At 42.8% G+C, this 27129-nt stretch overlaps 1 protein-coding gene across 4 annotated transcripts in view; it reads left to right on the forward strand.

Annotated features, from left to right (window-relative positions):
• PHACTR1 (phosphatase and actin regulator 1) overlaps positions 1-27129 on the forward strand; it is a 373767-nt gene that overhangs the window by 305415 nt on the left and 41223 nt on the right. For all 4 annotated transcript variants that reach the window (XM_056854193.1, XM_056854194.1, XM_056854195.1 and 1 more), the window contains 3 exons: positions 3105-3432; positions 13338-13546; positions 16351-16507. In XM_056854193.1, the coding sequence (XP_056710171.1) occupies positions 3105-3432; positions 13338-13546; positions 16351-16507 (694 nt within the window). The remainder of the gene's footprint in view (positions 1-3104; positions 3433-13337; positions 13547-16350; positions 16508-27129) is intronic.

Consider the following 27129-nt stretch of genomic DNA (forward strand, 5'->3'; position numbering starts at 1 on the left):
AAAAAAGCAGTTGAAACGCAAAGGTTTTCTAAAGCAGTGGTCTTCAACTCTCAGAGCCTCTGCTGCTGAATTGCAAGCCCCCGTAGTGCTGGTACTTTTTTGCAGTCTTTTGGAAGGACTGTTGCTTAAAGAGCATGGGTGTCAAGCCTCCTGCCTCTCTCCACACTCATGCTGCAATGGTGAGAGGAGAGGATTCCTCCAAAGCTTTGACCCTTGGCTTGTTTCTCTTGATACTGTACTTCCTGGTGCCTAGCTGTGTTTCCTGCCCTCGATTCTTTGGTCTACCGCCCATGGTTCTGGCCTAAACACTGGCGAGGTCATAACTCTGATTCCCGCTCTTTCTATCACATGATTCTATCACATAAGTTTCTGTTATGTGCTTGCAAGCTCATTGGCTCCCAGTAGCTAATCTAGTCTTGGGTCTGGATAGGTTGAAGAAGACCACTGTTCTAGAAGACACCTGCGTAGATTGCTAGTCCAGCCATGCACATACGGCAGCTCTGTTGGTATGTTGTGTTATCCCAAAAGCCTAGATTACCAAGTGTAGCCAGTTACTTCTGGATATTGTTCACTGAAATAGGACAAATCAAATAAACATGAACATTTTGGGTTCAGAATTATGTGTTATAGTAGCAGGAAGAACAGACTTTAGAACTTGCAAGGATGTGTAGGGTTCATGTCATTTCCCCCTGTACCCCTTCCCCACATTATTTGCTCATGTGGTAGCAAATCATTCAGGTGAGTTGTGTGGTCACTACTGCCGGGCCTGGCCAGGATGTGTGGAGGCTATGCTGGGCTCAGCTAAGTTGTATGGCATCAGATGGTCTGGTAGCCACCACCACACCATGGAGAGTTGCATGGTAGCAAGATGCCCAGTGGTTACTGCTGGGCCTAGCCCCAATAAGTCCTTCCTCCAGACCAGGGGGGTGCAGGGTTGACTGTGAGGCCAAAACGGCCCTTAAAAGGGCCCTCCCCCTGCCTTTTACTGACTGAAGCCAAGGTTTGAAAGCTGGCAGTACTGTTGTGGTTGTCTAGGCCACTACTTTCTTAAAGGTAGAGATGCTGTTTCTATTATTTTCAGGGTGTTTTACACTCTCTCTTTTTTACATTTTAGATTTTTCTGCAAACCTGGAGCTTTTCTCAAATTTGTAAAAAGATGTGTCTGTTCATGGTGCCAATCTCTGGATTTAAGTATCCACAGATGGGGACATGTTAAGAATTACATATATTGATAACATGTTGATACTGCAAATCTTGTAGGGCTTTTGTTGTTTAATGTTTTTAAAGGTAGGATATGGCTAAAACATGTTCAGATGGTGTGCATATGTTTGTATAAGAGATACAAAAGCACAGCATTTGCTTCTGTTGTTTGGAGTATAAAAAATCCATTTAGCATCTAGTAGAAGACAGAGGGAAAGATGACAACAGCAAACTCTGCATAGTATATTTGCTCATTTCAGAAATGAATGGAAAGCAGCATACTTTTCCACAGCTTTTCTCAGTGTACAGTGGTTCGGATCCCATGGGTATTTGCCATAAGCAAAAGTGCTTCTTCCAGCAGAAAGCTCCTTGCCCTGGTGGAGACTGCTTCGAACAGATCTGTGAAATCCAATTCATTGCTTTGAATCCATGGAATGGCTCTAGAGAAGCTGCATCCTTGTTGATTAGTGCAACACTAATCAGTGCAAGATTAGTTTCCCCAAGAACACTGGATGATCTGCAACGATTCCAAGGCTTCTGGGGTCATGACATGGATAACATGTTCCAGTTAATAGATGGCTGTACATGAAAAAAATGTAAGAGTCATCCCAAAGAGCCAGACCCTGGTTGCTTGTTAGATCAACATTGAACCTTTGTTTTGGAACTTTGAGAAAATCTTCTTTGTTCTCTCTTTCCATCCTTTGGTTGCCATGGTCTACTTTGATTTGCCATGGAATATGGCTCTCCTAAGCAGCCTGATCAGCTTTACTAGGGCCTGCCAACCCATGTGTACATCCAGCTATATTAACATAGTGGTACAGCCTCAGGCGGCACTGTATTAGTAGTTCTTTCCTTCACCTTTACCTTTCAACCACCCTTTGTGCTTCCCCTTCCCAGATACCTCCCCATGGAAGTCAGGTATGGAGAAGTAACCTAGAGCATTTCTCTGCCAAACAAAAAAATTCTACCTCTGGAAAGAAAAAATAATACCAGTTTGCTAGCCTGTTGCAATATATTGATTCTCCATCATGCAGAACCTGAGTTTGAATTCTCACAGCCATGAAATTCTCTCCTCTCTGTAGAAAAATGCCCTTCTACCAGTTTTCTTTGTTTACTTATCTGTCCACATTTTCTCTTAAGGAACTCAAGGCAGTCAGCAATCATGGTGTTGCCCTCTTTTATCCTGAGACAATAACTTTTGGGAAATAGGTTAGGCTGAGAGATATGAATATGCCCATGGCCACCCAGTAGTCTTCGTGACTGAGCAGAGATTAGAAGCCAAGTCTCCCTGATGCCAACCCCACACTGTCTCCTGTATCACACGGACTCTCTAAACCAGCCAATGTTCCTGCTTACTTGACTAACACCGAGAGATATTGACAGGATTCTTGGGCTGCTCAAAAACTGATTTGGAGAAGGGAAGAAAGATGACAGGAAACCTAGACTGCACCCTTTGCCATTTGTAAATGTCATGTTTAGCACAGCCTTTCGAAGTAGAAGTGTCTAACACAGTCATGATGTGAATGTGTACATTTCAGATATTGGTGTTTGCATTACATGATGGCAGGAGATAGGCCAAAAATGGAACTTACCTGTCTTTATTGAGTCACATGGCTTCAGTGTGATCTTTATCAGAATAGGAGATCACGTTCCTTCTTTAGGCACAGCTGTGGTACATGCGAGAATACTGCAGCCATGTGAACGGATCTGATTGCATGGGTCTTTCCCTGTTCATCCAATCCCATCAATCAGCCTTGTCCACATTATTGTCGTGCTCTCACTCATACTGCAACATGGGAGAAAATAGCATGAGGAGGAGGAGGAGGCTCCTGGGTGGCTTGTGTATGTGTGCATTTCTAGTGCTAAGGGCTGATGTCTGAATTTCTCAAACTTTTATGTTTTAGATGCTGGCGCTCCTGTGAAACTGCCTTGTATGCCCGTCAAACTGTCGCCTCCGCTACCTCCAAAGAAAGTCATGATTTGCATGCCTTTAGGGGGACCAGACCTCTCCCTCACGTCCTACTCCTCTCAGAAGGGTCCCCAGCAACCACTGGCTCCACATCATCACCACACGGTCCTGCCATCACAGTTAGCAGCGCACCAGCATCAGTATGGCAGCCACAGCCCACACTTGCCTTCTGGATCCAACACATTACCTATTCACCCTTCAGGGTGTCGGATGATTGAAGAATTGAATAAGACACTGGCCATGACTATGCAGAGGCTAGAAAGGTATTGGGGCATTTTGTGTTGTGTTTTTCTATTCCATTAATTGCAGAACTGAATACTGTGAGAGAAACTCCTAGTGTGCTGCAAGGATTATTTATTTATTTTTTTACGATTCAAGTCTTTTATGAACCTGATGTCTCCAGCCACAGAGGAGGCTGCTGGATGCATCTCTGCACGAGTCACTGCTCTGGCCTTGCCTCCTTCCAATCAGAGTATGCTGGGGGAAATTAATTCAGCCGTGCAATGCTTAGGTACAATTAGCAGTGTAATCGTAAGCTACAAAATAAGCTGCACAGGGGTAGATTCTTTGAAGGATAAGTGGTATTACTATTAAGCACTATAAAAATAACCTTTTCAGGTCTAAGAGTGAAGCATGACTCCCATTTTAATTAATTAAAAATTAACCTCAGCTCCTCAGAGTCTGGGAAATACTGTTCTACCCTGTCATGGACTGCAGCTTATAATGGTGATGGTGCTGTTCTTATTTATTTTTATCTCATTCTCCTGGATAAATATTCAGTGAAATCTATTTTTGAAAAAGCAAAGCTATGAACATTGCAAACTGTACAAATGAGACAATTCCCTCTGTTTCCGAGATAATAACTTTTGGTATATGACAAGCTACTATACTTTTGGTACCAATTGCTTTCTTTGAAAGCGATTTGACTTTAGTCCATTTACCTCTATGGCAACTTAAGTGGAATCGTTTCCGCTTCGTACAAGTTGCACTTCATTTCATTTCACAGGTTCACTTATTTTTAATGGGCTAGGCATCATGATTAGGAAGATGTTGCTGGAGCTATTACTGTGTTCATTTTCTTTTCCTGTGTGTATTTATTGTTGCTTCTGGGAGTGAAGATGATGATGACAATGGCAGCATCTGAGTGCTGTTGGATCAGATTCGTGAAGTCCTTAATCTGATGAGTTTCTGCAGTGCACCAAGAAGCACCATGATAAAGCACATCTGGCTGCTGAACAGATTTCAAAATGTCTAAATCAGATGGAGGTGCATTATAAATAGCAAAAGGAGACTATTTGGTATATAGAGTACTCCATGTTTTCCCCTCACATGTGCCATAGTTGTATGAAGCCTTCTCAGAGAGTGAATTCTGGTAATTGTCCTATCCCAGCAGAAAATGGTGATGTTGAGGTAGTCAGTTTTCTGAATGGCTCACTAGAAGCTTAACTAGTTGGCAAGTCCACATTAGGCAGTGTGACATTTTCCTCTTGGGTGGCAAACCACCCAGGGAGGGCAGGCTCATCTAATTTTACAGCATTGTGAGGTAAATTAGGCTGAGAATTAGTGATTTGTCCAAACTTAGTGGCCATATGGAGCCAATAAGCTTAGTGGCCATATGGAGGTGTATCTTCCTGGGTGACTCTCCGTCTCTATATCCTGATCCTTCACCATAGGCAGAATGGTTTTGCGAATCAGCCAGTGAGTTGAGATTTGAAACAGGCACTAACCAGCTCATAGCCTCTTAACAGTAGCAGCTGACCATGTATGAAATAAACTCCCCAATAAGTGTGCTTAGGATTTCAGACCTAATTTCTACGCCCTCAAGATACAGATTCAAAAAGATTTACCCCTTTTTTATTGATGTAGAAAAGTAGACACTCTTGGGTTTATATGGTATAGCCTATGTTTTTTCATTCTCTTTTATCAGAAGTATTTTCCATATCCCTTTTCATATGCATCCTCGTCACCCTGTCCCTGCCAGACCACTTCTGGGGCCTCTTCACACGGGCCTCCAGAGAGCTCTCTGCTTGTTACCTTCCCATGGCAGAGGGCTGGATGGGTCTTTGGTCTAATACAACAAAGCATAAGAAGTGCCACAGAGGATCAGGACAAGGTTCTGTCTAGTCGGTGATCCTGCTTCCAGAAGTGAGTGACCAGTCAGATATTCCTGGAAAGCATACATTGTTACATTGCAGCATGGACTAACTTGACTCAGGTTTGAGCAGGCATATGTATCTGCATTAGCTGCTTATGCATTATTTTAAAATGTCTTTTATTCCCTTACCTGAAAGGATAAGTTGGTTGAAGTCAAGACCGCAATTGCTATAAGCAACTATCCTTTGTTCCTCTGGCAATTGCTTGCATTCATATGGGCCTGTGTTAATTGCACAATCTGGTCCATTGTACATGAAACATGCACTTTATTTTATGCACAGTGATATGTCTCACTGTGTGACTTCATAGTGGCATCTGTTCCCCCACAGCAATGCTCCAATTTTTAAGCTCCTATCAAATCTGCTGTCATTGGGACATGTCATTATGTTTAATGAGCAGAGAACAGGTGATGTGGTTTGCTTTGCTTTTCAGCTAACTCTTAGCCCATAGTTGAATATGAAGTAATGAAGGTCTGACAGTGAAAGTCTGACAGTGAAGGTCTGACAGTGAAATCCTGTGAGTTGACTTTAGTGTGCTTAGACCCTATGCTGCATAAGAGTGTGACATTCTAACTAATCCTTATTCACTCCCTCCCTTTGTTCCTCTCTATAACGTGTAATTTTTTTCCAGAACCTAACATTTTCAAACAGCACACAAAAATGCAAAATTAGTGGCTGTATGCAGATGCACTTCATATGCTTAGTTCTTGTAGCAGACTAGATTTCATTGGAGCAGTACTGGGAATGGAGGCAGCTCCACAAAATGCACACAGCCATTTCTCATAAACCTGAAGCAGGAAATGTAGTACCCGAATAATAGCCCAATTATTTCAGTTGAACTTGCTGTCAGAATGAAGCCAGTTAACTTCCACAGTCCTCAGGAGATTAAAAAGCCGAGGGCTGTTTCCTTTTTTAAAAAAGCAGCCGCTGTTTTCATAGTGCCTGCAGACAAAGTGTCTACAAAGCCAACATGTCTTGATACATTTCTAAAAGATCTGACTGAGACATTCTCTGTTTTGGCAAATGTGCTAATATCTCCAAGGAGATTAGCGCAGATTTTCAGAAATGATGTGCTTCGTTTCAAGAGGTTAGTTACACCAATCACTGTTTCTTCTAGATTTTTGACAGCATTTATCCCCCCCCCCCATCTCAAAAGAAAAGATTAAACCCAAATGAGATCCATTGTAATGCTTCTTGCAACAAGCTCTGGCTGAGATGTCTTAAAATGCAAATGCCTCTGATGTGTATGTACCATCATTGCAAAGATGTTTAGCCTCACTTATAGAAGATCAAAAATGTTAAGGTACTAAAAAACAGAAGTCCACTAATATTGAACTGATGCTATCAATAGCTTGTGAGGAAATTTAAATATATATAAGCTGCAGCTCTGCAGTCCAAGCTCTGCTCACGACCTGAGTTCGATCCCGACGGAAGTTGGTTTCAGGTAGCTGGCTCAAGGTTGACTCAGCCTTCCATCCTTCCAAGGTCAGTAAAATGAGCTGTATAGCTTGCTGGGGGTAAAGGGAAGATGACTGGGGAAGGCACTGGCAAACCACCCCATAAACAAAGTCTGCCTAGTAAACGTCGGGATGTGACATTACCCCATGGGTCAGGAATGACCCAGTGCTTGCACAGGGGACCTTTACCTTATTTAATTTTAACAAACTAAAACTTATGCTGGGTAAAATCCCATTATCAGAAATATTTAAGGAGAAAGGCGTTCAAGAGGGGTGGAAGTTTCTTAAAAGCGAAATATTGAAGGCACAGCTTTCTACAGATTCAAGAGGGGTGGGAGTTTCTTAAAAGTGAAATATTGAAGGCACAGCTTTCTACAGATTTGAGAAATAAAAAAGTCTCATTTAGGAAGTGGAAGGATGGCCTTATAACCAAGGATGAATATAAACAAATAACCAGTGCTTATAGTGAGAGTGTTAGAAAAGCTAAAGCTCAGTATGAGCTTAAGCTAGCGAGATATGTTGTTTTGTTGTTTTGTTATGCCCATCGCAGGGACAGGAAAGTGAAATTGTAACAGGAGATGAAGAGAGGGCAGATCTGCTCAATGCGATTTTGGGCTGTATCAACAGAAGTATAGTGTCCAGATCACGCAAAGAGATGGTATTGCTTTACTCTGCTCTGGTTAGACCTCACCTACAGTACTGTGTTCAGTTTGGGGCAACAAAATTTAAGAAAGATGTGGACTTCCGGTGGTGCCGCTGGAGAGAGCACTCCATTTCCCCAGGCTGTCCTGGGAGAAATCCAAGTTTGCGTTATTTCTGGGGTACATAGATACCCCAATCCGACCCTTGCAAGTGGGTTGGAAAGCAGGAACTCCCTGCAGCCCGCAAGCGCGGTTTGACCTCCTAGGTACTCTGAGGGGGCTTTTTTAAGCCCCTCGGAGCCCTGGACGCCGGTCCTGCGAGGGCACTAGGGAAGGACATCGCCAAAACGCAACTCTGGCCTCAAGCTCCACCCTCCACCACCTTATTACCAGCATAAGGACTACATAAAGAAAAGAACCTCACCTCTTGACACCCAAGTGAGTACAAAGAACTCTGCGTCTACTTACTGGAATATTTGAACAGACGGGGGGCTGATAAGAACATTTCTGAGACCCCCATTCCTCCTTAATTCGAACTGAAAAAGTTTGATCTGAGTTAGTCATCGGGATTAGCGACAGGACCTTTATCAAATTGATCAGCCTAAACCATAACAAAGAGTCGGAAGGATACCTTTTAGATTGACAAGAACTATCACCAATGAGAAGGTCCGAGGGAAGGGGAGGGTGACCTTTCTTCCTGATTTTCCGGCGAAAAGAATTTCCTGCCACGTTTGTAGTAAGGGAGCGCCTGGAACGGAAGACTCTCTATAACACCCTCTCTATCATCGGAACTAAAACAACAGGAAGTAGCTGTGGGACTGAATATGCGTCGCACTCGAGTTACATTGAAATCATTCCTGAAGGAATAACCATCGAGAAGAGGCGGTAGAAGGTCCGCAGCACTTGCAACTTCCGGTATACTTCCTGATTAACCCGACCTAGAGCGACCGAAAAAACTCACTGGTATTTTAAAACTTTAAAATGCAATTTTAAAGCCAATTTCGACTCTTTTCAACCCGAAAAAATTATTAGGCTGATGTTTGAATTATCATCTTTTAATCAGCACCTTAAAGGCCCTGTCTGTGGACATGTATTTTACCAGCTTTTTTTGAATGTAAATGTCTCGACCCCGCTCTGGCTCACTACACAGCCCTGCCTATACTAAACTAAGGGACTCTTTACAAACCTCGACCATGGAAAAAAAGCTACAGGATATGCTAACTAAACAAACTGAGGCAACAAATAAACAGTTTGAACAGATGTCTACACAGATGGCACAGCTGACTTCTATGATGACAAATCTTGGTCAAGCATCCCAAGCTATTAATCAGAAGTTGGATGTGGTCACTGGAGACTTGAAAGAAGTAAAAACTCAAATGACTGTTATGAAGACAGATATGCAAGCGATGGATGTATCAATTAAGAAAGTGATGGATGAGCACAAGGACACAAAGAAAAAATTAACAAGCCAAGAAAAACAGATTGAAACAATACAAACTGATCAGATGGCGGCAAAAAATCAAATGGCAATGATGGAGATGAGAGTGAGAGAGACCAATCTTCGTATACGCAACTTTCCAGATATGATGGGAGACAATAAAGAAACTGCAATACCAAACTTGGCCTACTTATTTCAGATAGATGAACAAGAATTAAAACAAGCCATTAATAGAATATATAGGATACCATTACCTGCTAGAATGAGAAGATCTAAGCCAAGAGATTTGATGATAGTGTTTTATGACACCAGAGTTAAAGATAAGATTATGAAGATTCATTATGAAAATCCAGTGTCAGCAGGAGACTCCTCTCTTATACTACTGAAGGATATTCCAAGGCATCTACTCTCACAGAGGAATAACTACAAAGACTTTGTGTCTACACTGAAAGCTAATGGTATCAAATACCGTTGGATTATGCCACAAGGTTTGGCTTTCACCTACAAGGAAGTGAAAACGACAATTCTATCTCAAGCAGATGTGGGGAAATTTCTGAGAAAATATAAGATGGACCTTAAAGAATTACCTGGAGAGAAGGAGGAAGAAGAAGAGGAAGAAGAAGAGGTACAGGGTGCAGAAGGAGGTACCAAATTATAGACTTTTTATTTTGCTAAAAAATACTACATTATGGCAAAAGCAATTTCTTGGAATGTAAATGGACTGAATGAGAAAACTAAAAGGGCTAGAATCTTCAAATATCTACAGAAATATAAATACTCCCTAATTTGTCTACAAGAGACCCATATAGCTTCAAAGCATAAAAAATACTTGGAGAAACAGGTGCTTGGACAAGCATTTATTGCTTCAGCCAAAACTAAAACAAAGGGAGTGGTAATCTATGCCCACCCCAATCTCTGTCCAGAATTAATATATAAAGACAATGAAGGAAGAATTGTAATTATCAGAACTAAAATATTGGGACAAAGGACAATAGTGGTTGGAATTTATGCACCCAATGAAGGGAAAAAATCCTTCTACGAAAAATTACACGATTTGATAGTCCAGCACGCAAAAGACCAAATTTTATTGATGGGCGACTTCAATGGAATTATTCTCCCATCTCTGGACAAAAAATCAAAAGCAAAAGACATCAACGATGGATGCTTGCCTAAAACTTTCTTTACCATGGCTTCAGAATTAGAATTACAAGACATTTGGAGAACAATGAATACAACAGCTAAAGAATACACCTTTTATTCAGCAAGACATGATTCACACTCCAGAATCGATATGATATGGGCCAGTAAATCAATCTTCACGCAACTACGTAAAATTCATATCTTACCTAGAACTTTTTCTGATCACAATCCTATTACTTTTGATTGGAACAATAAACAAGCATTTAGATGGCGAATGAATGATAAACTTTTAAAAGACAACAAGATACAAAAGGAATTACAGGCTTTAATGAAAGACTTTTTTGAAATTAATCTTAATGGGGAAACTTCTTTGAATACAGTTTGGGATGCATTCAAAGCTGTTCTGAGAGGTTTTATGATACAGAAACATTCGGCCTGGAAGAAGACTCAATTGCAATTTACAAACAATATACTTTGGAACTTACAAAATTTGGAGCAGAAATTGGTAACGGTAACACAGGAAGAGGAGAAAAGAGAAATTCAAATAAAGATTTCTGCATCTAAACACCAATTAAATTTGGTAATAATGGAGGAAATGAATAAAAATCTGAAACTTGCTAAACAAAAGTATTTTGAATATGCAAATAAACCAGGAAAATTTTTAGCAACACAACTGAAGGACTCATTCCAAAAGATTATAACAAAAATCCAAACTGTTAAAGGACCAGTTTACTCAACTTCAGAAATTCAGAAAGAATTTGTTTCATTCTACTCTAAGTTATATCAGAAAGAAAATACTCCAAAACAGAAAATAGATAAATTTCTAAACTCAATACAGATGAAAGCTTTGTCAATGACCCAGAGAGAATGTATTGAAGCTCCAGTAACAAGGGAAGTGACAAAGCCAAAGATTTCTGGGACATGATTTATAATGAATTGAGATTAATACTACAAAAGAATATACCCAAAACACCAGAAATGATGCTATTGAGTATGATTCCAGACGACTTAGCAATACAAAGAACTTTTTTGATTTATGCCACAACAGCTGCGAGACTGCTTTATGCAGCGAAATGGAAAGGGCTAGAAACTCCTGAGAAAAAAGACTGGATTGTTAAAATGTTTGAAGTGGCAGAAATAGCAAAACTCACAGCCATTTTAAATGAAGAAAATGACGTTCGGTTTTTGGGGGAATGGGGGGCGTGGATGCATTATTGTGAATATGAGTTAAAAATGGGAAGAATGGAAGAATACTTTCTAATCTGATCCAGAGGATTATTTCTGATCTTTTTATAATGATTAAGTATAAGTATATTTACTAACAGACTATGGTTTTTTTTTTCTATATATGGTATTGATAGTTTATTAAGATTAGATTACCTACGACGGGATGAACTTTTTATTAAGAGGCAGATAGAGGTGAAGGGGAAGTCTAAAAATTTTTCCATTTTTCTTTTTTCTTTTTTTTATTATATGATATGGAACTATAACAACTTTAAGTTAGAATTGAAATTTGATATTGTTATAGATGTTGTTCAATGTAATGGAAAACTTCTAGTATAAAACCTAATAAAATTTATATAAAAAAAAAAATTAAGAAAGATGTAGACAAGCTGGAACATGTTCAGAGGAGGACAATGAAGATGGTGAGGGGTCTGGAGACCAAGTCCTATGAGGAAAAGTTGAAGGAGCTCAGTATATTTAGCCTAGAGAGGAGACGACTCAGCAGTGATATGATAACCATCTTCAAGTACTTGAAGGGCTGTCATATAAAGGGTGGTGCGAAGTTGTTTTCTGTTGCCCCAGAAGGGCAGACTAGAACCAATGGATTGAAATTAAATCAAAAGAGTTTTCAGCTAAACATTAGGAAGAACTTTCTGACAGAGCGGTTCCTCAGTGGAACAGGCTTCCTTAGAAGGTGGTGGGCTCGCCTTCTTTGGAGATTTTTAAGCAGAGGCTAGATGGCCATCTGACAGCAATGCTGATTCTATGAGCTTAGTCAGATCATGAGAGGGAGGGCAGGAAGGGTTGCGTCAGTGCTTAGCTCTCGTGGCCCCTTCTTACATGCCCAGGGTAATGCCAATTGCCACTTTGGGGTCAGGAAGCAATTTTCCTCCAGGCCAGATTGCCCAGGGATCCTGGAGGGTTTTTCCCCCATCTTCTGTGCATGGAGAATGGGTCACTGGGGGTGAACATCCTGCACTGTGCAGAGGGTTGGACTAGATGACCCTGGAAGTCACTTCCAACTCTATGATTCTATGATTCTTGTCCCTGTTTATTTACCAGTGTGGTTTGCCACTATGTGAAGCAGGACTGAATTATATGGACCACTAATCTGATCCAGCAGGGCTCTTCCTATGTTATGGTTTTTAAAAACAGAAGTAAAGTAGCTTTGTTTTAGAAAGCTAGTAGGAATTTTTATTTAGTATTGTCTTATTTGTTAAGTATTTATTTATGACTTATTATTTCTTATGGGTGATTTGTTTTTTATTCTCTGTTCATTCCCTTCTTTCATTCAGCTAATTTGTGACAGAGAATTTAGAGAGCAAATATGGTGGGATCTTCTCTGCTGTGAAACCAGCTTCACAGCATGCATGAAAATCACACATAACCCAAAAAAATTACAACACTAGGCTATTATAATATTACATACGATATTAACTGAGAATTTCTATCAATCATGACAGTAAGATACGGACTTATTGACAGTAAGATATAGACTTATTGACTTACCTGTTGAACTCCTATTGACTTACCTGTTTAACTTTCAGGTTTGCTTTTACTTCCGTTGGAGGGTTGGGTTCTGTGCAATTGCATATATAATACTGAATGAATACTTTAGTTTCTATGTATTACTGTCATGTTTGATAGAAATTCTCGGTGAATCTAGTACATAATATTATAATAGCCTAGTGTTGTAATTTTTTTTTGGTTACGTTAACAGTTTGAACAACACTGATTTTGCTTGTTTTGAAAATCACACATAGCAGCAAACTAAGCCCTGGTATAGCCATCGGTCTTGTCCTCCCTCTCATGCTTCTGGTGACTTCCCCTTTTGAAAAAAAATAAAGCACACACACATGTCATGGTGATGTCATGGGTACTAACCTGTCAGGGCCCTTCACAGTCACAGCTCACCTTGGGAGAGGGAATCTATCTTTGTTCTCAATACGATGGAAATGCTGCTCCAAAACTAGACCCACTGCTTTAAACATGTTCTGTCTGCCTTCCTCCTGAAAGGTGCCAACATGACCTTTGATTCCTAGGATGCCAGGAATACCTAAAAAGCAAAATAATAACAGTATCCTTTCCTCTCCCCCTCCCACTTTTCCCCAAAAGCTCTGGTTTACATGCAGGTGACAGTGTCACAAAAACTGGACCTGGGGGCCTTTCAGACATGAGACAAGTGCCAACTGTTGTGATCGAATGCGATGACAATAAAGAAAATGTGCCTCACGAATCCGACTATGAAGATTCTTCCTGCCTCTACACAAGAGAAGAAGAGGATGAGGATGAAGAGGAAGATGATGATAGTTCATTATTTTCAAGTAAGGCATTATTTACACTTTTCACACACTCTTTGCACATGTTATAAAATAAAGAACAACATAAAAGAGCCTTCCTGTATCAGACCAGGAATCCGTCTAGTCCAGCCTTCTATTTCCCACAGTGGCTGAAGTAATGCACCAGAAAGCGCACTGGAGGGACACAGAGGCCATAAGCTGACCCTGTGGGTGCTTCCCAGCAACTGGCATTCAGAGGTATACTGTCCCCCCAACATGCAGTCTCTTTCAGCCATCAGGGCTAATAGCCATTGATGGATTTATGAATCCATTGAGTTCTCCGTGAACCTGTCTAGTTCTGTTTTTAAACCATCTTAAGTTATTTGCCATCACCACATCCCAAGGCAGTTGTCCAATTAAATTACATATTGTGTGAAGTACTTTTTTCTGTTCTGAATATACAGCTGATGCATTTAATTGGGTGTACCCCACATTCTAGTATTTCGGAGGAGAGATAAAAAAATTCCCTCTATTTACTTTCTCCACACCATGCATAATTCTATAAACTTCTGCCATGTTCCTCTTCATCTATTTATCTAACCATCCATTTTTTCTAAACTGAAAAGCCCCAAACTCTTTTGCCTTTCCCCTATGCAACCTCTTGATAGTTTTCATTCTCCCTGTATCTTTTCCGGCTCTTTTCTGATATGTTGTGATCAGAACTGCACATACTATTCCAAATGTGTCAGGGCATTACTGTACTGGAGGTTTTATTTCCAGTCCCTTTCCAAATAATCCATAGCGTAGAATTTGACTGTGTTCACCACTGACATACACTGAGTTGACATTGTCATTGAAATATCCTTTACAGCTCCAAGATCTCTTTCTTAATCAGTCACTGCAAATTCAAACCCAATCAGATTATATATAAAATTAGGAATTTTTTTACCGTATATACCCATGTATAAGCCGACCCGCGTATAAGCCGAGGTGCCTAATTTCTCCCCAAAAATGGGGAAAAATTAGGCACCCGCGTATAAGCCGAGGGTTGGCTTATAACCCCTCCCCCCCCCCGCAGTCTTACCTGGGCTCCCGGCAGCAAGCGGCGCGGGCCTGGCGGCGGCAGCGTCACAACCGGGCAAGGGCCGGGGCAGCCTCCCTGCAGCTGCAGGAGGCCGCCCCAGGCCGCCCTCGGCCGCGAGAAGCGGCGGTGCGGCCGGGCGAGGGCCGGGGCAGCCTCCCTGCAGCTGCAGGAGGCCGCCCCAGGCCGCTCTTGGCCGCGAGAAGCGCGGCGCGGCCGGGCGAGGGCCGGGGCAGCCGCCCCAGGCCGCCCCAGGCCGCCCTCGGCCGCGAGAAGCGGCGGCGGGGCCAGGCGAGGGCCGGGGCAGCCTCCCTGCAGCTGCAGGAGGCCGCCCCAGGCCACTCTTGGCAGCAGGAAGCGGCGTGGGCCCAGAGGCGGCGGTGGCAGTAAGTTCCCCCCTCCCTCCTCCCTCCCCCCCCCTCCCCTCCCCTACCGTATTGACCCGCGTATAAGCCGAGTTCGGCTTTTTCAGCCCTTTTTTGGGGCTGAAAAAGTCGGCTTATATGCGAGTATATACGGTACCAATCTGTATTGTTTAACCACCCTGACCTGGATGGCCCAGGCTAGCCTGATCTCGTCAGATCTCAGAAGATAAGCAGGGTCAGCCCTGGTTAGTATTTGGATGGGAGACCACCAAGGAAGTCCAGGGTTGCTGTGCAGAGGAAGGCACTGGCAAAACCACCTCTGTTAGTCTCTTGCCATGAAAACCCCAAAAGGGGTCGCCATAAGTCGGCTGCAACTTGATGGGCACTTTACACACACATTGTTTATCCAGTTTGTAATCCGTAAAAGGACTCATTCTCTTCTACTAAAACTGTTCAGTTTACTCGGGAGTCTTCTCTGAGGGACTTTGTCTAAAGCTTTTTGGAATTCTAAGTATAAATCCATTTCCCCTTAGCCACATGTTCGTTCACTCACTCAACTCCAAAAGGTTGGTGATCAGGACTTCCCTTTGAAGAAGCCATACTGATTTTTCTTCCGTAGGGCTTGTTCCTCTTCTTTCCCCCCTCTTTTTTTCTTTCTTTCTTTTTTTTTTTTTGCCATCAAGTCACAGCTGACATATGGTGACTCTGCAGGTTTTCAAGGCAAGAGATGTTCGGAGGTGGTTTGCCATTGCCAGTCTCCATGCCATGCCCCTGGTATTTCTTGGAGGCCTCCTGTCAAAATACTTGCCAGGGTCAAGGCTGAGATTGTGTGACTGGTCCAAGGTCACCCAGCAAGTTTCCAAGGCTGAGTGGAGATTTGGACCTGGGTTTCCCAGATCCTAGCCTGACACGTTAACCACAGCGGCTATCTTGTTCCTCTACATATTTAATAATTATTTCTTCTATGCTGCTCGGCCTTTTGTCCTAATGGCTTTTGTTTTTATGCAGCGGCTCACTTTTTTCTTGCATTGAGATGAAGGTAGCAAAAGGTCTTGGATGAGAAAAAGAAAGTCCTCCTTGCTTAGCCCACAACTCCAATTCCATCCACACCACCTGTCTGAAGTCCCTGTACAAAAATAAGCTTCTCTGAAGCAGCCCTCAACAAAGGGATTTTTTCTTACAGAAAACCTTTGGCCTTAGTTTAGGATCTTAATATGAAGCATGCTGAAACTGTGGAAGGGATTTTAAATTAATCTTTTTGTTGGTAGTAAAGAATAACATTTGTCTTCCCAAGCAGAAAGGATTTTTTAAAAAACATAATGTGTGTTGCTGTGATCCTGTTGATGCAGAGGCACAGTCCTAGCGAGAATTCAGTTCTCCAAAGCCTCTTCTTTTTATTCTAGGTTCCCTGGCAATGAAAGTCTGCAGGAAAGATTCTTTAGCCATAAAACTTAGCAACAGGCCTTCCAAACGGGAACTGGAGGAAAAGAATATCCTCCCCATGCAGACCGATGAAGAGAGGCTTGAGCTGAGGCAGCAAATTGGGACCAAGCTGACCAGGTAAGAACCTTCCTACTCTTCCCATACAATAAATGACGGAGGAAGGGACCTGAGCAAGTCAACTTTTAAAATTCCTGTCATAACAACGGCCATGACTCAACCAAAGATGACAGCCATTATTTTCAAAGGAAATAAATGGGGCTTTCCATGCAATCCTGAAGTGGGAGTGGAGCTGCATAGGAGCCGGCGTTACCTCTATGCTGGCATCCATGCCACTTATACCATGCAAAGTGGCGCAAACGCCAGCGCAGGGTGACTTACGCTGGCCCCGGGGAGCCGTCCAGCAGCGTGAGGCTTGGGCGCTGGTGCTGCCTCCCGGCGGTGTTTTTCCAGCATATCTTCCCACGCCGGCGTCTTGGGGGGCATTCCCAGGGGCAGAGCTGACATTAGGCAGCTTCCTAACCCCTTTTGGGCTGAAAATGCACTATTTTGCAGGAATCCAGTTAACGTCTGCAAAATTGTGGCATAGCCCCATGGAACTCTGTGGGGACTTTCACTGGGTTTTTCACGAAAAATCCTTTTTTGGGGCTTGCTGGAAGTGGCATAGCTGCACCACATCCGGACGCCACCTAATCCCCCCTCTTAGGAATAGGCTGTTTAAAATGCTTCTGTTTGGCTGAACTGTACCCATGAACTATGATCATGTTGCTTGTGAATCCATCTGGAATGCTGAAAAGAGAGATCAAGGCTTTGTTCCTCAATTTCTGATCCAGACGTCCTTCCCTTTCATCCTCACTTTGAATTTACAACAAAAACCAGTTTTCTATTATTATTTTAATCTACACCACTTGCAAAATAATATGGTGATGAAGGTTCTTCTCAGTATCTTCTCAGTACATTGGCTTGCTCCTGACACTGCAGAATTCTGGCAGCATCATCCATAGTCCCTGAGCAAGGATGGAGGAATTAATGTTAAATGCACACATATTTCCTTTGAAGGAAAAGACTTTCAGTAGTTCTTCAACAGCTCAGTTCTACAGGGCCTGTAAGATGGAGATGTTCTGCTAGGCCTATGGTTGAAGACAGCAACACATAAGTTGGCCACCCTCCTTTCTTCCTCTCCCCCTTTGGGTCTCACACTTTTATTCCCCCCTTCCCCCCAATGACATTTGATCACAACAATTTGATTCCCCCCTTCCCCCCAATGACATTTGATCACATATGAATTCTGACTATTGGTTCAATATTAGTTTCTCTGCCTGACGGCATCCGTCAAGGACTTTAGACAGAGTCCTGCTACTGGAGATTCTTTTAACCAGAGACTGACCCCTGGGACCTTTAGCATGCAGAGCAAAACATATGTGCTGCCTTGGGGCCATGGCTCCTCCCTTAACAAGCCCATGTCAGCAAGAGCTAGGGTTGCCAGGTCCCTCTTTGCCACCGGCAGGAGGTTTTTTGGGTGGACCCTGAGGAGGGTGGGGTTTGGGGAGGAGAGGGACTTCAATGCCATAGAGTCCAATTGCCAAAGCGGCCATTTTGTCCAGGGAAACTGATCTCTGTTGGCTGGAGAACAGTTGTAATAGCAGGAGATCTCCTGCTAGTACCTGGAGGTTTGGTAGTCAAACAGAAATAACTAGTGCCCGAAAGAACACTGTGAAATCGAAAAATTGAGCACTTACGGCATAAAAAAAGCTGTTAAACCTATTTCAGAGTAGTGCAACTTTTATCTAGGTCCTTGACACTTGTAAAATACAGTGTGTAGCCAGCTAGCCTTGCCGCTGTACAATTGTTAACAAGTATCACAATTTACAATTTTTTTCACAATTTTTTTCAATATTTGTGGTATATAACACAACACAATAGAAATGTCCATAGAGGCCACCGACAATGGGGTTCCGGTATTTTATCCCATTTCGTGTCTGCTTCTTGGGTCATGGCTATCCTATGTTGATTGTTCCAACTGGAACCTTTGTTCCGTTCGTACAGTGTATGACTTCCTGCTTCTAATGGATGACTTCCATTAGAATCAACATACGAATCAACATACACATTATACTCTCGGGTCCTAGAGTTAAAGGATGGTCCCAGATCTGGAAAGGTGGAAGATCACTAGCTTAGACCATGTACCAAAAATGGGGATTCTTGTGGTACTTCAAGCAGAACCTGAGAAAAATCAAAGCATCAGAAATGTGACCAGCTTGGTTACAGCAGACATAGAATCATAGAGTTGGAAGGGACCACCAGGGTCATCTAGTCCAACCCCCTGCCCAATGCAGGAAATTAACAACTACCTCCCCTGCACATCCCCAGTGACCCCAACCCTCCCCCCACATATATACCTAGTTGCTTTACTGCCATGGGTCCTTTAAAAAAATATCCTCCTGCAGCTCCTCCTTAAAGTGCCTAAAGCGCATTTGATTTTTTTTAAAAAAATAAGTTTTTAATGCATGAAAATACAAATGTATATTTGAGCATAACATCCTATAACCATTCAAAAATTTAGTTTCTCTCAAGAGTGAAATTTACTATACCAGAAGCTTCTGGGCAATTTCACCAGCTTAAATTCCTCCCCTAAGTATGATTGGTTTTTATTGTAGCAGCTGCAAAGTGATACAGTTCCAGAAGGAAGGCACCGGAAGTGGTGTTCTCCTCTAGCAAGGAAAGTAAATGCTAGCAGGTGGATCTGCATAAAATGGGAGGTGCATGGTGACCTCCCTCCGCTTCCGCCACCTGGTTGTCCCCCCTTTCACCAGTCCCACACCAGCTCTTCTCAATTATGACCTGGCAGCTGTTGGTTGCTCTGCTGCCTGCTTCTGTTATAGTTTAATATTATGCCTTTTTTTTAATCCAAGGAGGTAGTTCTGATTTTTGATCCTTTAGCACCATAACTATGTTGCTTTGAGGTGTAATGTTTTGAATTATGGTATTTCAACAAAGTCTGTTTTTATATGTGTTTATCGTGTACACTGTTAGCTGTCCTGAGCCCTGCTATGCAGGGAGGGGGGATATAAGTGTAAATAATGAATAAATAAAAACTAGGTACCTGCTTTTTGGGATGGCTACACCATCATTTGAAGAGAAAAAATCATAAAGGTGAAATAATTGTATATACATAGCATGTCCTGCTTTTAAACCTAAACAATTTTAAATAATGCTTCCAAAATACACTTTTCATCAAAAGGTTCTTTTGATAGACCATAATGCTGAATGTTACAGGAACAGAATCTTTATAGACCTAGGAACCCATGAAGTAAACAGTGAGTTTACCCAGCAAGTCAAGACCCTTTATATAATACAACATAAATCTGCTATACTGCTAAACGTAACAAAATAAAATGTTTTTAACCCAGCTGCATTTTTTTCATCCTTGTTAAATCCTGATTAGGGTTGTGCAAAAAAATTTTGATACATTTTGGGTTTGGGTTTTTTAAACCCAATTGGGGGGGGGGTAAAACCGAAATTAGCCATATTGGTAAATATGGGTATTCAGTTTATTTCCCAGTTTACCGAAAAAAATCGGGCCCATTATAGTCTATGGAAAATACTTTTTAAAGCTCCTGTGGGGGCGCTTTTGGAGGTAGAGTTTCCAAATTTTGAGGGTAGCTTGAAGGGACTCTCCTTGAATGCACCCCGAAGTTTGATGAAGATTGGGTCAGGGGGTCCAATTTTATGGGGTCCCAAAGGGGTTGCCCCCATTTGGAATGGAAGATACCAAACTGCCACAAAAACCTCTCTCTAAAGGCAACAATGGGTGAAAACACATGGCCACTTTAGCCTCCTTTATTCCCTATTTCAGCCAGGATTCAGCCAGGATCGAAAGCATGCGTTTCACCGAACGTGTGTTCAATCCTGGCTGAAACGGAATAGAGGAGGCTAAAGCGACCGTGTGTTTTCGCCCAATGAGAACAATGACAACAACAACAAAGCAGTGCCCCCCCAAACAATCAAATCACCCCCTCCTTTCAGGTGAAAGCCCGCAAGATCTGAGGTAGAGAAACCCCTACAATTCAAACAGTTGAACTGTGAAACAACAAGCAGTGGAGAAATGGAAACAGGTCCTCCCACCCAAAATAATAAAATAACCTTCGCAAACTAGCAAAAAAAACCAAAACTCAACAACAACGATCGGCCAAGGCCTGCTGGCTTCTAGCAAAATTTAGAAAATAAGCCCCAAATACAACAATTTGCTTAAAAGGAAAATGATGATATCTCAAACCCTTTGATGTATTTTCCTCCAGGCAGCAGGCAGGAAGGAATCCAATCCAAGCAGCAGGTTTTAATCCTACAGGTCAGGATGAGGCACCAGGACGCAGAGGGAGAATCAGGCAGCAGGAGCTAAAGCCAAGCTATGCCACCAAACTCTCTCAAACCTCTGTGAATAATGGCCTGATCTGTGAACAAGACCTGCTTTTATAGTCTTTGGCCAAGCACAGGAAAGTTTGAAAATAATTCCAGCCAAAAGACACTTTCTGTGATTGGCCAAAGAACACTGTTCTTTCTTACCTGGGTTCCTATTGGCCACTGAGAATTCCTGGCCCTCCTCCCTCACCCTCTCTAGGTTGTCCTCTGTTGCAATCCAGGTAGACTGCACCAGCTGGCTTTGCAGCAATGCAAAATGCATTGCTGCCATTGGCCACATGGGAAGCTCCAGTGAGCCTTCCTATTGGCCACACCAAGATGCCTGCTAACTCCCTCCTGATGCCCTGGAAACCAGCCAGAGGGCAGGATTACAGAGAAAGGAGATGGCTCTCCTTTAGACACAATAAGGACCACAAAATGGAGACTCCGCAGTAGTTGATTAGCCAAAACCCAAAAAAGCCGAATAATTCCCGGCTTTTCGGGAATCACCTATTCGGCTTTGGGCAGATTCCAGGTTTTGGTATTCTGCTGAGCCAAAACCCGCATATTGCCAAAACGGTTAATTTTGGGTTTATTTTCTATTTGGGTTTAACCCTAATCTTGATGGAAAATAAGATGATAATTATCTATAACATGATATCAGGGCAACTTTCTACCTTTCTACTTTCTACCCTAATCTTGATGGAAAATAAGATGATAATTATCTATAACATGATATCAGGGCAACTTTCTACCTGTTTAGCCATTCTTTTTCTCTTTTGCAACAATGTCCAAATGTGAACTATTTCTTTATAGTCCCATGTCATCTTTCATGACTGTAGAAGAAGAATTAATGATTACTGAACATGCCACTCAAGGGATGACTTGATGGCCCATCCATCAGAAGTCTGATTTCCATAATCCATGTCTCAGTGTTGACAGATAGAGGCCAGAATCAAACTTCAACTCCTAAGGCAACATGAGGACTTTGGAGGTAATGTCAGACTCACCAGAGGCAAAGAAAGAAAAGGGGAGGTGAACATAAAGTGGCACAGGCTGGTTCAGAGTACCAGCAAGAATGCTGCCATAGTTCATAATCTGCTTTGACAGCCCCCACCCCCGAAAGAGATAGTACTTGTAAAAAGAAATTAAGTTTGCCCCTGAAGACAGGTCTCTGCACCCTTTGTTTGGTTGCACAGAAAAGGGAATTTCAGCAAGTGCTTCTTTCCTACTCCTGTATGGCAGACAGCACCTGTGGAATTCCTTCTGTGTAGGTATTGTGCCACTAGTCGGACTTAACCAGCTCCCAGTTGGCTCTTGCTTTGCCTCCTTGGTTGCTGTTCTTCTCCACCAGTTTCCCCCTGTCCGGTTCCTCAGGCAAATACTGAGAGGCAAATACATTGCCAGGTGGAGAAATCTGTTGATGCCAACCTGAGGGTCACTGTCCTTGTGGCCCTGGCATTATGCAGTGACACCACCATTGCTGCTACCTTGTACCGTGTTTCCCCGAAAATAAGACATACCCATAAAATAAGCCGTAGCAGGATTTCCAAGCATTTGCACAATATAAGCCATACCCCGAAAATAAGACATAGTGATAGGCGTGGCTAGAGAGAGACTAAACTCCCCTGAGCCCCGCCCTCCGTGGGCCGTTGGGCTCAGTCTTCCCCTGTTCCCGCGCTCGGGCCCCGAACTCCCAGGGGGCGATCACTCCCGTTCCCCGCCTTCTCCCCACTCCCCTCTCCCACTGACGGCTCCCCCAGCGATCTGCCGCCACTTGCGGTGGACTCCCGCTCCCCCGCTGGAACACGGGGCCGAGCTTTGGCCTCTGTCGGGTCCCCTGGGTTGTCCCCCCCACCCCCAGGACCCGTGCCGTCTGCCTCGGGCCGGCCCACTTCCCCCCGAGGTGCAAGGTCGGCGCTCGGCCTCCCCCCGTTTCCCCCTCCGGCTCTGCATCCACCTGCGCTGCCAGCGGGCTCGGCCGCCCTCGCCTCCTCTTCCCCCCGGCCTGGTAAGTGGGGTTGCCTCCCCGAGGTGCAAGGTCGGCGCTCGGCCTCCCCCCGTTTCCCCCTCCGGCTCTGCATCCAGTGGGCTCGGCCGCCCTCGCCTCCTCTTCCCCCCGGCCTGGTAAGTGGGGTTGCCTACCCAGGCATTGGGGTTCTCCCGGAGGGTCCCCCAGTGTGGCAGTGGGGGCGAGGCGCAGTCCCGAGGGTCCGCCCCAGTCGCGGACTCGGGACACATACCGTACTTATGGTAATAAAAAATAAGACATCCCCCGAAAATAAGGCATAGTGTGTCTTGTTGAGGAAAAATAAATATAAGACAGTGTCTTATTTTCGGGGAAACACGGTACTCTAGCGCCTTCCCCAACTGTGCCATGAATTGCCTTGCTATCTTTAATTGCACAAAGGGTTGTTGCAGTAGTCTTGGAGGGAAACCTAAAACAGGCAAATGAGAACTTGTTTTTATTTCAGCTGCTAGAGTGGCATCTGTTTGTAAATAATTTCTGTCAAATGTTCAAAATTCCACTGCAGGTGGTGTATAATAACGGCAAGATACCCTGTGTTAGTCATGATGGATAGTTTTCTATCCCCATCTCTAGATGACATCAGCATGCTTATTTTTCTCTGGTGGTTGAGGAAAAGGTGGGCAGTCTGAAGAGGGAGTTCATGGGGTGTTATAGATAGGCTTGTATTGAGAAGACCTGGATTCAAATCCCTTCTCAACCATGAAGCTTAGTCCGTAACTTTTGGGCCAATCAATGGGTTGGATTCCGTGGAACATATTCATGTGTATGCCAGAGCCCTTGCACAAACTGTATCTGCAAGACCTAATGGAAGGCATACTTTGATCAAGTCAGTACAGCAATGAAGCGTTACTCTAGGCCTTGTGCTTCTGGTTGTGCTACTAAGTACTTCATCCTTTCCACTCACACATTGCTGGATCCAACCCATTACTTACACATAACCTACTTCACAGGGTATATGATAAAAACTGGGGGAAGGATGGGAAACAATGATGAAGATTACTTATTGCCCAAAGGTCTTGTTTTAGTTCCTGAAGGAGAGGACATTTCTTCCTAATTATTTCTGTTATGCTAGCATTTTATTGCTAGCTTCCCTAATGAGAGGGACCATGGCTCCCAGAAGAGGCATCCCATCAGTAATATCTTCAAGATATTAGGCAGACTTGTAGCCTTCGGTTGCATTGAATTTACAGGATTATTGGCATATTTTTATCCCACTATTCTCCCACGGAGCTTAGAGCAATAAACTCTGCTCTCTCCTCCTCTATTTTATCCTCGCACAACCCTATGAAGTCAGCTAGGCTTAGATACGTGATTGGGAGCTTCATGGAAATGAAGATTTGAGTTCAGGTCCAGTATAGTCCAGTGCACCATACTGGCTCTCAGATAAACTATATTACACTGCAGGAGACTATTATGAAACCTCACATCCAAATCCTGCTTAAAAAAGGAATTCTGATTAACCTATATGCGTGAATTCCTAATGATGAAGAATGCTGAAAAAATGGAACCCACAAGCCAATCTCCAGCAGGAGAAAAACCCTTTCAGCTTCAACTAAGGCCTTCAGGATATGTTTATATAGCTAAAATTAGCTCTGGCTCACCCCATTGGTCTTTTTGTAGTACATCATTTCAATCATTGTCTGTTTCTCTAGATCTGTATCTGTCTTCAGTGTGCTGAATTCTTAAAAAGACTATAATTATACAGAACAAAATAGAAACTATTAGTTTTTATTTATATTTCAATCCAGTTCTACTAATATCTAAAAATGTAATTTGCAGTGGAGTGTAGATGGGGATGTGTGATCCCACTAAAACAATGCAGTGCAGGGAGACAACATCTGCCCTCAGATGTGTAGTCTAATCCATACCTGATTAACATCCACAGATTGTGATCCAGCAAGTGATCCATGTATGAAAGCCTGCTTTCACACACAAGGGGTTGGATCCAGCACAGTGTTTCTGCAGGCGCAAGGAGCATGACTTCCATGGCTCCCCCCCACCCCATGATAACCTGAAATGGCTCTAATATCCTGTTCCCTGGGGGAGTGGGGAGCTGCAAAAATCATGCTTCACGGGCTGATATCATTGCAACCATAGAAAACTGCACTGGATCCATCCCAGGAACCCCTCATCTGGATCTGAGTGCACGTATTGTGGTTATTTTTATCCCAATACTATTTTTAAAGAATGATTACTATTTCTGAAACCATCAGCAGTGATACTACTAGTAGTAGCAACACTTAATCACTTGATTTATGCCCAGGCATGTACTTATCTACCCTGCTTGTAAGTCACAAAAACCTGGAGAAAATTCAAGACTTTTATAAAATATGGAAGGATTGTCAACTTTGAACGCACTCTCTCTCACACACACACACACACATACACACACACTTCCTGGCACTTATCTTCAGAACTGTCTGTAACTATAATTCAATTCAGACTCAGCATCTGGGCCTCAGCCAAATAAATAAATCATTCTAGCACAAATCTCAAAAGACATTTATTTTCCTAAAGTGCCGTGTTTTTAAAGAGCAAACAAACGGCATTTTGTAATTTTTAGCAGCATTCTCCTTTGACAATTCCTAGTCGAAAGTGTGATTTATAAACTCCTGTGAGCATGAAGGAGCAGCATATTTCGACATGTATTGACTGACTCTTTAGCACAGTCAAATGCAATGCTTTGTATGAAAGGACTTCTACTGGATTCCATGTGCAAATGTGCACACACACCCCATGGGAGGAAAGTCATTCCCTAAACCAATTTGTGCACAGGGTTCACAGGAAGGAGCTCCATTATTTCTTATTCTGGAATATCTCTAAATGTGCTGTGTTTTGTGGGAAGGCAACTGTCATAGAGTAAACAAGCGGATCTCGCTGGTTTACAATGGGGAAAGTTCAGTTTATTTATGATATCATTGGAATCTTAATGTATTTGTCTGTTATTAATTATGTTTTTGCACGGTGTTTTCTATTTTGTTTCAATCTGGGCTAAATAAGAATTTTCAGCTTGAACTAATTTAGTACTATAAATATAGATTCTCAGGATTATCGTACAGAATCTTACTCAACAAAAGAATTTCCTCTGTCTGATCAAGAATAACTGGTAATTGGTTCTTGTAGGTTATCTGGGCTGTGTAACTGTGGTCTTGGTATTTTCTTTCCTGACGTTTCGCCAGCAGCTGTGGCGGGCATCTTCAGAGGAGTAACACTGAAGGACAGTGTCAGTTACACAGCCCGGATAACCTACAAGAGCCAATGAACTCTGACCGTGAAAGCCTTCGACAATAACTGGTAACCCGAACATATGTGTTGGTTTGGCAAATGCTGTACAAATGGTAGTCTGGCATTCTGTGGCGTAGTAAGCAGGAGACACCTGGATCCATTCCATTTGCCACATAGTTTCTGCATGCAGATCCTGCTTCCATGGCTGAACTATGGCTGCCCCTAATCAGCCTCAAGTAACCCACTTGTATGGCTCACCTTTGCTTGGTGGTCTCAGCGCCAATACAAGACAGCCTGACTTCCCCATAGCAGCTTATATGATCAAGTGAACTTGCACATATTTAAGGAATGGCCACCATTTGATCAGTTTTAGTCATCTCCCAGTGGACCTATTAGGTCCCCATTTGGTTTCCATTAGGCAGAGCCCTAATGCATACCCACAGGAACTAATTGCAGCAATTATGCACATTCAGATTTTGGAGAGAAAGCTTTGATTATTATCATGGGAACTCCCCAGAGGCTCTTTGCAGACAGTTTGTCACATGACAGATTTAGAAACTGCTGTTTATTTGCTACAAAGGATCGATCCAGATATCTTCCCTCGTTTTTTGAAACGTTGCCTTTTTCTGGCATTTGAACAGTAATAGTTCTGAATGCCTTGGGAACTGTGGTGTCCCAGGCACTCCCTGGACCATGCTTATAGTATCAATGAAGGTATGATATATGGATAGCATACCAGTGGGGAGTGGGAATTGAAGCTTGAAATCAAATTCCTCTTGACAAAAATGTTAAAAAGTTGCTCCTATGATTTTCAATAGATCAAGAAAAAGTAAAAATAGATGTTGTTATACATTTTGAAAAATCCGTAGGATTACAATAATTGTCCAATAAAATACCTCCTGCCCACTTAATAAAAGAAATGATTTGATTCATAACCTTTCTGTGGTTGAATTGAGGAAATCTATCCTTGATAAAGCATTAGACCAGGGGTCCCCCACATGGTACCTGCCAAGTATTTTTAGAAAGTAGGTGGGGCCAGGTGGGGGTTTTGTCCAGCAAGGCTTCTGATTGGCCGTTGGAGATTTGATTG

This window comes from Euleptes europaea, chromosome 8, assembly GCF_029931775.1.
Source record: "Euleptes europaea isolate rEulEur1 chromosome 8, rEulEur1.hap1, whole genome shotgun sequence".
Classification (NCBI taxonomy): Eukaryota; Metazoa; Chordata; class Lepidosauria; order Squamata; family Sphaerodactylidae; genus Euleptes; species Euleptes europaea.